The sequence below is a fragment of the Phalacrocorax aristotelis genome, chromosome 3 (assembly GCF_949628215.1).
Source record: "Phalacrocorax aristotelis chromosome 3, bGulAri2.1, whole genome shotgun sequence".
NCBI classification, from domain to species: Eukaryota; Metazoa; Chordata; class Aves; order Suliformes; family Phalacrocoracidae; genus Phalacrocorax; species Phalacrocorax aristotelis.
The window spans coordinates 75,114,478-75,126,691 of record NC_134278.1 but is presented as its reverse complement, the minus strand read 5'-3'; the positions used below and the strand labels follow the sequence as shown (position 1 = coordinate 75,126,691).

General features: G+C 40.1%; 1 protein-coding gene across 1 annotated transcript in view; it reads right to left on the bottom strand.

Annotated features, from left to right (window-relative positions):
* Nucleotides 1-1,346: 1,346 nt before the first annotated feature.
* The window catches only part of IGF2R (insulin like growth factor 2 receptor), a 58,637-nt gene continuing 47,769 nt past the window's right edge, over nucleotides 1,347-12,214 (bottom strand). The window contains exons 39-48 of the mRNA XM_075088035.1: nucleotides 11,698-11,844; nucleotides 11,015-11,249; nucleotides 9,915-10,051; nucleotides 8,789-8,903; nucleotides 7,715-7,861; nucleotides 6,101-6,285; nucleotides 5,417-5,603; nucleotides 4,162-4,326; nucleotides 3,487-3,556; nucleotides 1,347-3,043 (exon numbers count right to left, since the gene is read on the bottom strand). Coding sequence (XP_074944136.1) covers nucleotides 2,642-3,043; nucleotides 3,487-3,556; nucleotides 4,162-4,326; nucleotides 5,417-5,603; nucleotides 6,101-6,285; nucleotides 7,715-7,861; nucleotides 8,789-8,903; nucleotides 9,915-10,051; nucleotides 11,015-11,249; nucleotides 11,698-11,844 — 1,790 coding nt within the window. The 3' untranslated portion in view covers nucleotides 1,347-2,641. The remainder of the gene's footprint in view (nucleotides 3,044-3,486; nucleotides 3,557-4,161; nucleotides 4,327-5,416; nucleotides 5,604-6,100; nucleotides 6,286-7,714; nucleotides 7,862-8,788; nucleotides 8,904-9,914; nucleotides 10,052-11,014; nucleotides 11,250-11,697; nucleotides 11,845-12,214) is intronic.

The window sequence follows — 12,214 nt, the reverse complement described above, 5'->3', positions numbered from 1 at the left end:
GGCATAGACTACCTCTGGAGAAGGCATTTCAAGGACCCAAAAGGGTACAAGTGGGCTTTTGGTATAGCTGCCTTGGAGACAGGGGAAGTTAAACAGCTGTCCATCTTGCCCAGCTCTTGAAGGACCCTTCTGTTGTGGGGTTACTGAGGGTCAAAGAACAAGAAGTGCCAATCACTACCACAACAGTGCAACAGCAGCAAAATCGCAACAACCAAGACTCCCTGATTCCTATCTGTGAGCTGATTCTTCGACTGGAGAGCCAAGTGATCAGCAAGACTCACTTACCCTTTAACAGTCCCATAGGGTGAGTGCGGAAGTCTAATGGAGAGTGGAGACTAACAGTAGACTATCGTGGCTTGAATGAAGTCACTCGGCCACTGAGTGCTGCCGTGCCAGACATGCTAGAACTTCAATATGAACTGGAGTCAAAGGCAGCCAAGTGGTATGCCACAGCTGGTACCACCATCAATGGTGCTCAGTTACCAGCTAGGATTAAACCACAACAGTGCCTTAAAGGCTAATTTCCCAGGGTGTCATGCTGTTGACTGGCAAGGTTTCTACTTCTTGCCCAGCCATTTGTACATGCTCCTCTGGTCCCCACTATTCTCATAACCATTCCCTCCCTATGGTTAAGCAGGGTATTCTACTGGAAAAATAGTCTGGTGAAGCAAGTCATGCATCCAGCTCTGAAAAAGTCAGCTGAACAGTCAGCCTACCTACCTACAAACACCTAGAGAAAAAGTGGGCAATAGTTCCAAGACTAGGCACTGAAGTCACTCACCGCTGTTAGCCAGGTATTAAAAATATATCATTGACATTGCTCAGATAAGCACCCCCAGGCAGAGTACCTCTGTTCTACCTAAAACTTGTTATCACAGTCACAACAAAGAGACATGCAGTGTTATGCCTGAACACATAGGAAGTAATTTCATGCAGCACTTCATGGATCAAACCCCTCGAAGATGCCAGCCTTGAAGACCTGGGGAAGGGAAGCAGCGTTCTTCAACGCCCACTGAGAGAACTGCTTCAATGGTAACTGACAGCATTAAAAACACACTGTCAAGCCCCTCTTTCCCCCAGATTAACCTAATGCTAAATACAAAAAATGATGCTTTTAAGTATGACAAGATGCAACTTTAGCCAAACTGATTTACAGCTTCACTGCTAACCATACAAAAGGAAGAAACCCAAGTCTGATAAAAGAAAGAATACATCACTGAGGCTTACCTATATATTCTGATCTTTGTCATCGAACACGGTTCTCATTTTCAGTGATGCAATTAAGATATTAGCTATCACCAGGCTGATGAGCAGCACTACAGACTAGTCTAAGAAAGATTCCAGACTTGAGATGTGGGATTTGGAATACCCACTTCATATCTTTTATTGAAATTGCTGAATACTTTATATTACACTATTTTGATTCAAAATGGAGCTTTTAGAAAAAGAAACCATTGTTGAAACTGAGTAAGCCAGCCAAAAGGAACAATGAAAAGTTTCAAAAAGCTCTGACAAATGGGTGTACTTGTACAATGCTCTGAAACATTATCATTGCCCAAATTTAATTTAGGAAACACCTGGAGAAGAGCAAGAGTGCTAGAGTAAATTTGACTTGCATTCACTGCCAGCAACATTTCAAATCAAATCAGTGACTGTGGCCAGGACCGTCGCATAAGACTTAGAACTTAGTCAGAAAACATTGGCCCAAATTTTTTTTTCTCGTAATTAGTACCAGAGAAGTATTGTGCTGACTAGGGCTCCTCTAGTTGTTGGGCTTTTGTTGGTAATGACAAACTGGGCAGTGCAGATTGTATTAAAAGGAATTCTGCCTCTGTGTCCTTGAAAACTCTGGTTCTCTGTGCAGTCAGCCTAGTCCAGCCATAATCTAGGGAGAAGGAAAAAAAAAAATCTTTGGGTGTTTGTCAGCTGCTTAGGCAAATACTGATGAAGTCAGTCATATGACCAGTACCAAAAAAATATCATGCAAAGAACAGCAACCATTTCAGGCTAAAGCTATACAGAGTTGTACCTTCCAGTCAATACCTTTGAACCAATGATCTGTTTAAATTAGAATGGATATTCAAAACTTACAGGATAAATTAGACTAGTTCCAAAATTTACATCAAATCATCCCAACACACAAAAGTTACATTTTTCCTTGTCTTACGATGGGTGAACCCATAGAATAATACCCTGCCGGCAGGAAGAACATGTTGCTATTAAGCAAACCTGAGTAGTGAGAATCAATAAATACAATGAGTTAAAATGCTAGTAGTCAGATAACTTGAGTCTCAGGAGCCAGGTGCTTCATTGAGCCTTAATCCTTTCCTTTCAAAGGTTTCTCTGCCAGCATTCAATATCTCTGCTGAGGCTAAAAAAAAAAAAAAAAAAATAAAAAAAAGGTGTCCTGGCTAGAGAGAGTCAACGTAACTCAGCCAACTGGATGTTAGAAATCCAGTCATACTGAACAGATCATTGTAAACAACCAAGAAATCTTTCTCTTCTTCCCTTTTCAATGGTTTCTTGTTAAAGGCAAAATTCAGAAAAATCTTTCAGGATGAAGTCCTCATATTTGGTTGGAAATGTTGTCCCATTATATATAATCTTTCTCTATATATTTGATTAGGCACAAGAGGGGTTATTAAACATTCAACAAGTCCTCATCACTATCATCATGAAACGATACTATATTTGTAGAGTTCTGTGCCTGCTGCTGGCCTGGCTTGGATTTTGCTTTCCTTTCCTTTCCCCCATTCAGCAAATAAGCTTTGTCATTGCTTCCAAGACTAGGTGGCTTCTTTTGTGGGTACTTGCTCTTGTCTAGTCCTCTTCCTGTCTGAATCTTTACATCCGGAATGGTTAACACTTCATCCTCACTGTCCAGGTCATCCACATGGAGAGAGGTAAAGGCTTCAGATGTAACAGACTTGGTAGTGATGTGACCATTCTCCTGCCCTCCTTTTGCTGTTCTTTGATTTGGTGCTGCAACTTCCTCCATAAGCCACTCTGTTTCATTCTCATTAGCTTCTTCTTCACTGCTTATCTTTAAGAAGAAAAAAAATGCATGAGGAGAATGCATATATACCACTCTAGACTCTGCCATACACTGATCTCCCCGGTTGTCAGACCGCACACCACACATGGCCTTGGGTTTAACTTAGTTGTAAGATAATAATACTGCAATAGCATGCTACTACTATCACTTTTTACTATGTCTGAAATGGACTTCTTTCTCTTCCTGTACATTTATGTGTTACTTGGCTATTTATGGACTGCTGTTCATTTCCTCAACTCCATCTTCCTTTCCCATTTCACAATATAAATGAAGATATCTCAGCTATGTGGCTTTCCTGAAGCCACACAGTATGGTTTTCATGCACTGAAGGAACTAGGAATTAAGAGGGTTTACTTATTTATTAATGAAAGCTTCATATTAAGAGAACTCGACCAGAAACAAAACCTGTATTACCTGCATTACTGTATTACCTTTGTGTATTTGTAGGAAACACCGGATGTTCTTCTGCAGCAGTTCGTTATCTTGTTTATTACAATTTCCCTAAAGAAGGGGAAGAATACTGCATTAGGGAGACTGTATCCTCCTTATTAGCCCTCACTTTTCTTCACTGGATTTTTACCATCAACAGAAAGCATTTCAGAAAGCAAGCTGCAAGCTATCACATAGTGACAGTTGACCCTGAAACCACTCTAACAAAATTCAGTTCATGATGATGTACATCTCCCCTCTTACCGCAGCTTCAGGGTCACTGTTCTGGAACCCTTCCGGCCTTTATGTCTAAGGGGGGTGGGGGGGGACCAAACCTGTCTAGAAAGCAGAAAAATCAGCAGGGCTTGCACTTGTTTCTTGCTGCAGTTGTATGGTTCCAGCCTGACACCATAAAAAGAAGGGTATTGAATACTAACAGTATTGTCACATTGTTTTATCCTCCTTAATTAGCAGTTGCCCACAATAGAGACTAGCCCAATTCACTTGTGTACCCTCAATTGTGTGCCCTCTTTACATGGACCTTCAGACAGGAATGGGAAATTCGAAAAAAAGTGGTTTGACAGTTGATACTGCCAACTCTTAAATCTCTGCTTCCCTTTCATTGAGGAAATCAAGCTCTACCAAACAACTTATAAAGCTTCCCAATCATTTCTTACCTCCTCTCTTTTTTATAGAACAGCAAGATTATTAGGCATGCAGTAAGAACAACCAGGAGGACACTCAGCACAGCTCCAACAGCCTGACTTCTCCTTGAAAGGCCTTTATGTACTTGGGCCTCATGGTCAGTCTGGTGCTCAGTGCTTCCTGGATCATTGGTTGATCTAATAACAAATTGGAAAGAAAAGGACGAGTAGGATCTGTTGACCAGTTGCAAACTGGGTTAGAAACAGCAGATTCAAAGAAATTAAACATGCCACAACATACCATCAGTTGTGCCTAACAGCTATAAAGAACTGAATTCAGAGGATTTCATTCTAAGTAAAAAAAAAAAAACCCTAAAAAAAATGTACATACTGTGCCTACATCCTGGTATGCTTTCCAGCAATGTATGAAACTGATTATAGTCAAGACTGAAGTGCATGATTGGGCACTCTAGAGCTTACACAGCAGCAGCTAGCCACACAAGGCTGCTATTTTAGAACCAAACTGCACCTGAGCAAGCTGCAAAAGCTACAGCAATTCTTTACCTTCCAGCTGACTGTGGCACTACACAGACCTCAATAGCTAATTGCCTGTTTAAACTAGGATAAACAGTCTCCCTGTTTTTTCAAACTAGCAGCCAGAAAGAGAGTAGTCCTAGCAGTCGCTCCATTCCTCGCAGTGAGGCTGCCCATGAGTCAAGAATGCCAGTAAGCACCTAGATACGGTCACTCTGCTTTTAACACTGTCACCTCATTACTCCTTTTTCGTTCTGTAGATAAGCTGATAATAATTAATTGCAGAAGTATCTCATTATTCCTTTAAGTCCTGTAATGATGTTCGCTCAACCCTGAAGAAGTAGGCAGATAGAGGGGAAGGCCAGCCTTTGCTGTGGCTAAAAGTTTTCCGGACAATAAGGCAAGGAGGACAAAAACCTTTACCCAAATACTGGTTACTCCTCTCACTAACATGAAACAGCATGTTCTGTTAGCTACAGTAGGTTTTACTTAGTGAGAACAATAATATTAATTCCACCATGCTTCTCCATTTCCCATGCAAACAAGTGGCTTTAGGTCCAGATCAACTTGACAAGGTTTTATTAGTGGTCACGTGCCAAACACTACATACATGAACACCAATTCCATCTACCCACAAGTATACCGCTTTTTTAGCTTTTCATTTTTCACAGTCACCAAGATGAACAAATACAAAAAACCCTTTAGCTGAGAAGAGCTGACAAGAGCTGCTTTCAGAAAATTGTTAGCTACTCACATTAATGGACACACAGCAGATGTGTACCAGGTAAATAAATACTGGCAATCTGCCGTCTCATGAAGGAATTCAGGGATGCCTTCCTTTACACGCGTATTGCAGTGCAAGAAAATGGTTGAAGACACAAACTTTGATTTATCTTTACCGCATCTGGAGTCTGATGAAAATATGACATCCAGGTCATCATCTACAACAAGAAGAAAACCTTAGCGTTTACTGCTCCCTTGAGAACACTCTATTAACACTAGGCCCTGGAAAGTTATGTATTTGTTCCGCAGTAACAGTTTACACTTTGCAGTATCTACAGGTGAGCTTATACTTTTACATAGCTGATCCCACCAGTTGCTATGGGACAGTGGGCTAAACTCTTCACAAGAAAAAAGGTAGCTAAAGGAGATCATTGCTTATGCAGCACAAGAACAGAGGAGAACAGGAGACCAAGTCTTCTATCTTGCATTGTTTCGACCAAAGTCCTTCAACAAGTGTGAAGCCCAAACCCTATTAAGGCCACATCTGCAACTAAGCTTACAAAATAAAAAACCCACCAACCTGAATTCTTCTAGACAGACTCTGGACACCTTTACAGAAATGGATTAGCACAGATGATGTGAAACAAGAACCATTTTCTGATGAAGCAATTCAGACAGAGTATCAGACAATTCTGGCTAGTGAGCAAGTACTTACCCTCAACATAATATTTAGCTTTTGTGGCAGAACCAATTCTCCGAAAGCGATGTTCATTAGTTTTAACCTGGCAGATGTTTGCTCCAGAGCATTCGGGGACACTTGAGTTTCTTATACCAGAAAGCTGAATTTCATATACGTATTTATCGCCATTTGTCCGTACATCACCAGAAGCCATGTACAACCTAAGGAAATAGAAGGCAGGTCTATCCTTAAGTCTAAACTTACAGATTTAGGTTATTCCCAAGATAAGACTGGTAAGAGTGGTAGCTGCTACCACTGGTTGCTTCCAGAGCAAGTTGGAGTGGCTGACTCAGCACCCAGAAAAGATGCAGGACTCAGGTTTCCTCCCTGAACATTACAAATGAGGATTATATTTAGCATAAATATTATCTTTCTAAGAAAGCACACAAAGTAAACTTTTCTAGCTATATTGCCCTCAATGGGTGTATGAACCTGTAAATACCTCCCCAAAGGTTTAAAGATAAACTGGAGACAAAAGCATGATTCAGCAGCTCACACACAAGCTAGACTACTGACCATAAGAACCATATTGTTTGCTCTGGAGCCATTATAAATAGCATAGCTTAGCCGTCTTCTCCAGAAGGGTAACTAGTTCTATCATAAGTATTACCTAAGTACTATTTACAGTTGCATCCTTTTGCACTGCTGGTCAGATTGAGAATGCTCTGAGATTCATAACTATTTGTTCTAGCCACCTGTTTGAAGGCTGACCTCACTCAGATATGACTTGCCTTTAATCGTACATTACACCAAGTTTTATTTTCGTCCTGACTTCCTCTCTCCCTTCATGCAGGCCTTTTGTTTTGTTGTTTTTGTTTTTTCTCTATGCTTGTAATGCTGTCACCAGGTTTATTCACAACACTTCTGCTCAGTTACTCCAATCCTGCACACCAATGCTTTGTGCCCTGCAAGCAGAGTTTGATCTTCCCATAACACTAGTACAGGCAGATTCTTTTCCATAATGCTAGCATTGTTGTTAAACATGGTAGTTAAAGATTCTGGACCAGCTATGCGCAATGTGTAGTTGTAGTCACTGTAACTGCTGGTCTTCAGCCATGCATGACCATTCCTCCAGAGCTGTCCTTCCTCACTTTTAAGGCTTCTGAAGCATGGGTTCCTACTTCCATATGGATTGCCTGAGCAGCAAAAAAGGTGCTATATAAAAAGCCAAGGAGTCCTCTAGGTGAAAAAAAAATCAAGTTCTCTGGCACTGAACTAATGTCTACACACGATGGGAGAGAGCAATAACTCACAATAAAAGACATCTAACATCATGGTACATGCAAGGTTTTAGACTAGTATTAAGTACACCCGGACATGCTCAAATCTATAAGGCCAACTATGAGCTGCACTATTAATCAGGCCTTTAAGTCAGTCAGTGGTACAAGGTGAATTCAGTGCTACTTCCACTTGACAGCTAAGAACTGTTAAGACAACATAGAATATTCACACCAAACATTTTTTTCTTGCAGTACAGTTCTACAGGACTAAGGTGTGGTTTTTGAGGTTTTGGCGGTGGAGGGGAATAGGGTGGTGCTTGGTGTGGGTTTTTTCTTCGTTTGTTTTGTTGTTGGGTCTTTTTTTACTTACTTGTAATAAACATCCCCTAAAGAGAAGTTTTTCCCAGTTGCAGGATTAATAACTGTCCCGTTCACCACCTCCACCTCCTGCTGCTTCACAGCACAAGCTGCACGTGTGTTCCAAGTGATGTAGTAAGCACAGTTTTCTTCATCAACCCTACCAAATAACAGACACAACTCATGATTCCAGGAAACAGTAAAAAGTGCTTAGTGTCTTGATAAAGGGAAGACACACGGCTGCTAAGCCATGTATGGCAATGTCCTGCCTAAGCATCATGCCAAGAGCAAGCTAAAATAGCCAAGTAGCACTCAGAAAAAAGCTACTTGAAGAGTCGCACTGTACTTTTCTGCAGTTCCAAGACCTAAAAAGACCTGGTTGTACTTGAATTTCCTACTTCAAAAGTTCCAGAAATCGCACAGTGTATGAGAGGGTTTTATCAAAGTATTTGAGCTAACAAACCCATCAGGCTGCTCTTGGTAGGTTTAACCTTATTTAACTAGGACAAAGAGTGTAAATAGTCAGATTTTGCTGCCTAGTTCTGACTCATGCAGAGCATCTTGCTCAGTTTCCCAATTCTATGAACAATATACAGTTAACCAAAACAAGACTGAGCAAAAAGCCATCAAGCTTTCTTAGTATTTGTGATCATGCATATATACCTCACTTTGAACAGCTTCTAGTGAAATGATCTGTATCGAGGCAACAATAAACCATGTTTTATTAGCTCATATATCAATTATCACTTATATACAGTAAGTGTTCTCTACTGAACAGATTTGAGCAAAGTTAAGAGTGGTTGTATTACAACTGACATTGAAAACAACAGCATCCCAGCCACTGTCAGATCTAATTTGGAAGTAGAATGCTTAAATTTTTGCCCAGAAATTTTAAGATAAATACAGAATACAATTTTTTATGGAAGTGAACAAGTGCAGAACCTCCACAAGATTCATGTCTTACAAGTACAGACCAAGGATTATTTTAGGGACAGTCCAACAGAACAGACAATCCTGAGACAGAGTTTACTAGAGAGGTACAAAGGAACAAACCATGAAGATCGTGGTGTGTTAACTTGTTACTCACCTCTGCATCATGGGCTTGCCAACTGTTTTTGCACACTTCAGTTCTATAACTGTCGTTACCTTCTTGTTTTTCTTACATTCCTGCCCACTGGAATAACTAATATACACTGTATCACCTAGAAAGGAAAAATGGTGACACTCAGGGTTTCTGCAAGCAGCTGGCAGAAGTTCCCTTTGCTCATTCTCCAGACTTCATTACTTTAGATTAACCTCTAGGATTTCTTTTTTTTCCCCCTGCATAGACCATATATCAATTACAGAACTTCATTAACTTGAGGTCTTCATGCTGATGATCATTTAAAAATCACGCCTCAAACACCTGTGTATTTACATTGCACCATGTGTTCAGGTCACCAGTATGGCCATAATGATTGCTTACATTTAAGATGTCACTTTTTAAACCTAAGAGTAAATGAAGATATTCATTTATAAATTAACTCAGGCAATAAACACATGCAATATGTCCCATTGTTTTTGTAGCTGGATGGAAAATTTCCCTCAATTTCACAAACTCAGCAGCAATTTACAAAATATCCTTTAAACTGAAATCTTGGGTAAGATTGAGATTATTTTTCACCCCTTTTCTTAAGAGTGAAGCCAGTTAGTCATCTTTTACATGCTACTTTAATTGAAGAAGTTAGTGGACATGGAACAAGACTTTCAAAGCTGGATGAAGCAAAATAGTTACCTTTCCCACAATTATAGAATCAGACTGGCTGAGGTTGGAAGGGACCTCTGGAGGCCATCTCATCCAACCCCCTTGCTCAAGTAGGGACACCTGGAGCCAGCTGCCCAGGACCATGCCCAGGCAGCTTTTGAATACCTCCAAGGTAGGAGACTCCACAACCTCTTAGGGCAACCTGTGCCAGTGCTATGTCACCCTCACTATTAAAAGTGTTTCTTGATGTTCAGATGGACAATTCATTTCTTACAGCATTAATGACAACACTTTATTTGCTCAAACTTTTAAGTTTGAGCAGTAGTGTTTAATGGTTTTGTTTTTAAACAGAAGATTCACTGGTAAAGATATTTCAAAATAAAATCCTCACCACAATTTAGGAACCACTATAGCTAAGTTGTAAGATTTAACCATCTCTAGCTCTCTAGAGGAACAAAGGTAACTCTACCTGTCACATTCAGCTTCTGTGTATGAACAAGTCCAAGAACTTGAACATCTCCATTGTTGCTTTTCCTGCAAATACTGGCTCTTTCAGGGCAGCCTGTGGGTCCCTCGTGTATCCTCTGACAGAGATTCACATAGTACCTATAGAGAACACAGTAGAGAAAACTTATTTAAAATTAGCTTAAGCTAAACTGAAAAAGTGAACTTCAGAATCCTCATGGGAAGCTAGCCATGCTGAAAGAAATTAAATACTCTAATTAGCTAACATAATAAAGCATGTACTAAGGTTTAGCAGATTACTTTTAACTATCACTTCCAAGTAAATGACTGTGCAAAAAATAATTGATCATTTACCAGATTAGTTCACTAGTTCATTTTGACCTGGGTCAAAACTAGAAATTGGAACTTGGTCAAGAAATGCACAAAAGTTTCTTCAGCTATAAAAGTGATAGTACTATCCTAAATTCAGCACCTCTTCAGAGCTACACTGGGTAAGTTTTATTAGAACAGTGGAACTAGTACAAAGACTGTGAATGAAACAATTTTGTTACCCCCACAGTTCATCATAAGCTTAGAATTAGACGCTCTCAGCCTTGCCAGTTCATTTCTATTTTCTAACTGGAAGGAGAAGGCTGGAGAGGTTGATGACTTCCAGCCATTCATACTTTCCTCTAGGTTGATTCTTAGAGAAATGGGGGGAAAAAAGCCCTACTTAAACTTTAGACAAATAGCTACCTGCTTGAGTCAAAAGACAGCAACTAAGTCATTAAGATTTTTGTTCAACATGATTAACAATCAAAAAAAATTGCATTTGAAGTACAAAATGACTTTGGTATGTTCACAATTTCAATAGAAAGCCTTTAAAAAGGGTTAGCAACAGAGGGAAGGAGTGAGGGTGAAGACAGTATTCATCCATCCTCTTCAGATAAAATGGGTTCCTTTCTGCTTTTTTGTCTATATGCAGTGTTAAGCACTGACAGTTTTAGGACACGGTCAGCAATTTAAACAGACTCTGAACAGGGACGAAACATAAGTACTATGCCACATTACAGTGTCAACAGTATTGATTAGCAGGCTGCTCCCTGGGAGTTGCTCACTACTCACGAGTTCCCATTGTGGGAAAAGATCCATGATCCTGTCAGGGAAGAGAGCATTCTCAAGTCGTAAGTTCTGTGTTTTTGGACAAACTTGCACTCCATCTTCTTGGGAGGGCAAACAGCCTGAGTCTTCCATTCAAATGTCACAGCACAGCCAAGTGTCTCACTCAGAAGGTATGGTCTCCCAACACCAGCATTTTCATCACATGTGAAGATAATGGTAGATTCCCTTCTTGCAGTTGCTATAAGGGGGAAAAACAAGGGAAAAAATACTTTGCAAGAGGCCTTCAGGCACATATGGATTTTAGTATAGCAATTTTGTGGTATCAACAAAAATTTTCATCGGGGATTGTTTCAGATAGCAAAGAGGCACAAATGCTTTACCTAGCAATTTTATTCCCTAGGTTAGCTTTCATGCTTTTTAGAAAGTACTGTTCCTTCCAAAACAACAGATCTCCATCAAAACAGAGTCATCACTTACGACTTAAACACTCACGATCTAACGGCGTGAAGTTTTTATTTCAAAAGTATTTTGCTCACTCACTTCAGTCAGGTTTGTCCCATAGATTCCTTGTCTTGCCCACCCTTTACTTCCACTGTATTGCGCCAGAGGTCTTTTGCCCAGCCTGATAATGGCTAACTCCCTGTGTTAGCTCAGATCCTCGCACATGAAGCATAGGAAGTCCTTACCATTACCACAAAATCCCCACTTTCCATCTCCCTGGTAGTTTTCAGTTGTAGCACACCATGGCCTATTCTTGTCTTCTGTAATACATTCCTTATAGGTCTTCCCTTTGTACTTGAAGGGGAACACACAAAGCTCTCCCTTTTCAGTCACTAAGAAGGAAAGGTAGATCCTCTTAATAACATGCAGTAGAATCCATATCCATTTGGATATCCAGGGGCATATCCAAAGCCTGTACTTCAATACTAAAGAAAAGTCATAGGCAGAAACAAAAAATACTGAAATATTTAGTCTAAACCCAATAAGAAAACTAGGATGTAGTGTACAATTAACTAGGATCATCCCTACAGAAAAGTTGCACTTTCTTTTCTAGGAAGTACATATTGATGCTGCAGATTAGTGTGGTGCATGTGATTTAACCAAACTACACGTTTCCATTAAACATATGGAAAATCCATGTTGCTTCCCTCCTACTGCAACAAAACTTCATATTTTATGGGTAAAAACAGCTGAAAAGTTTTT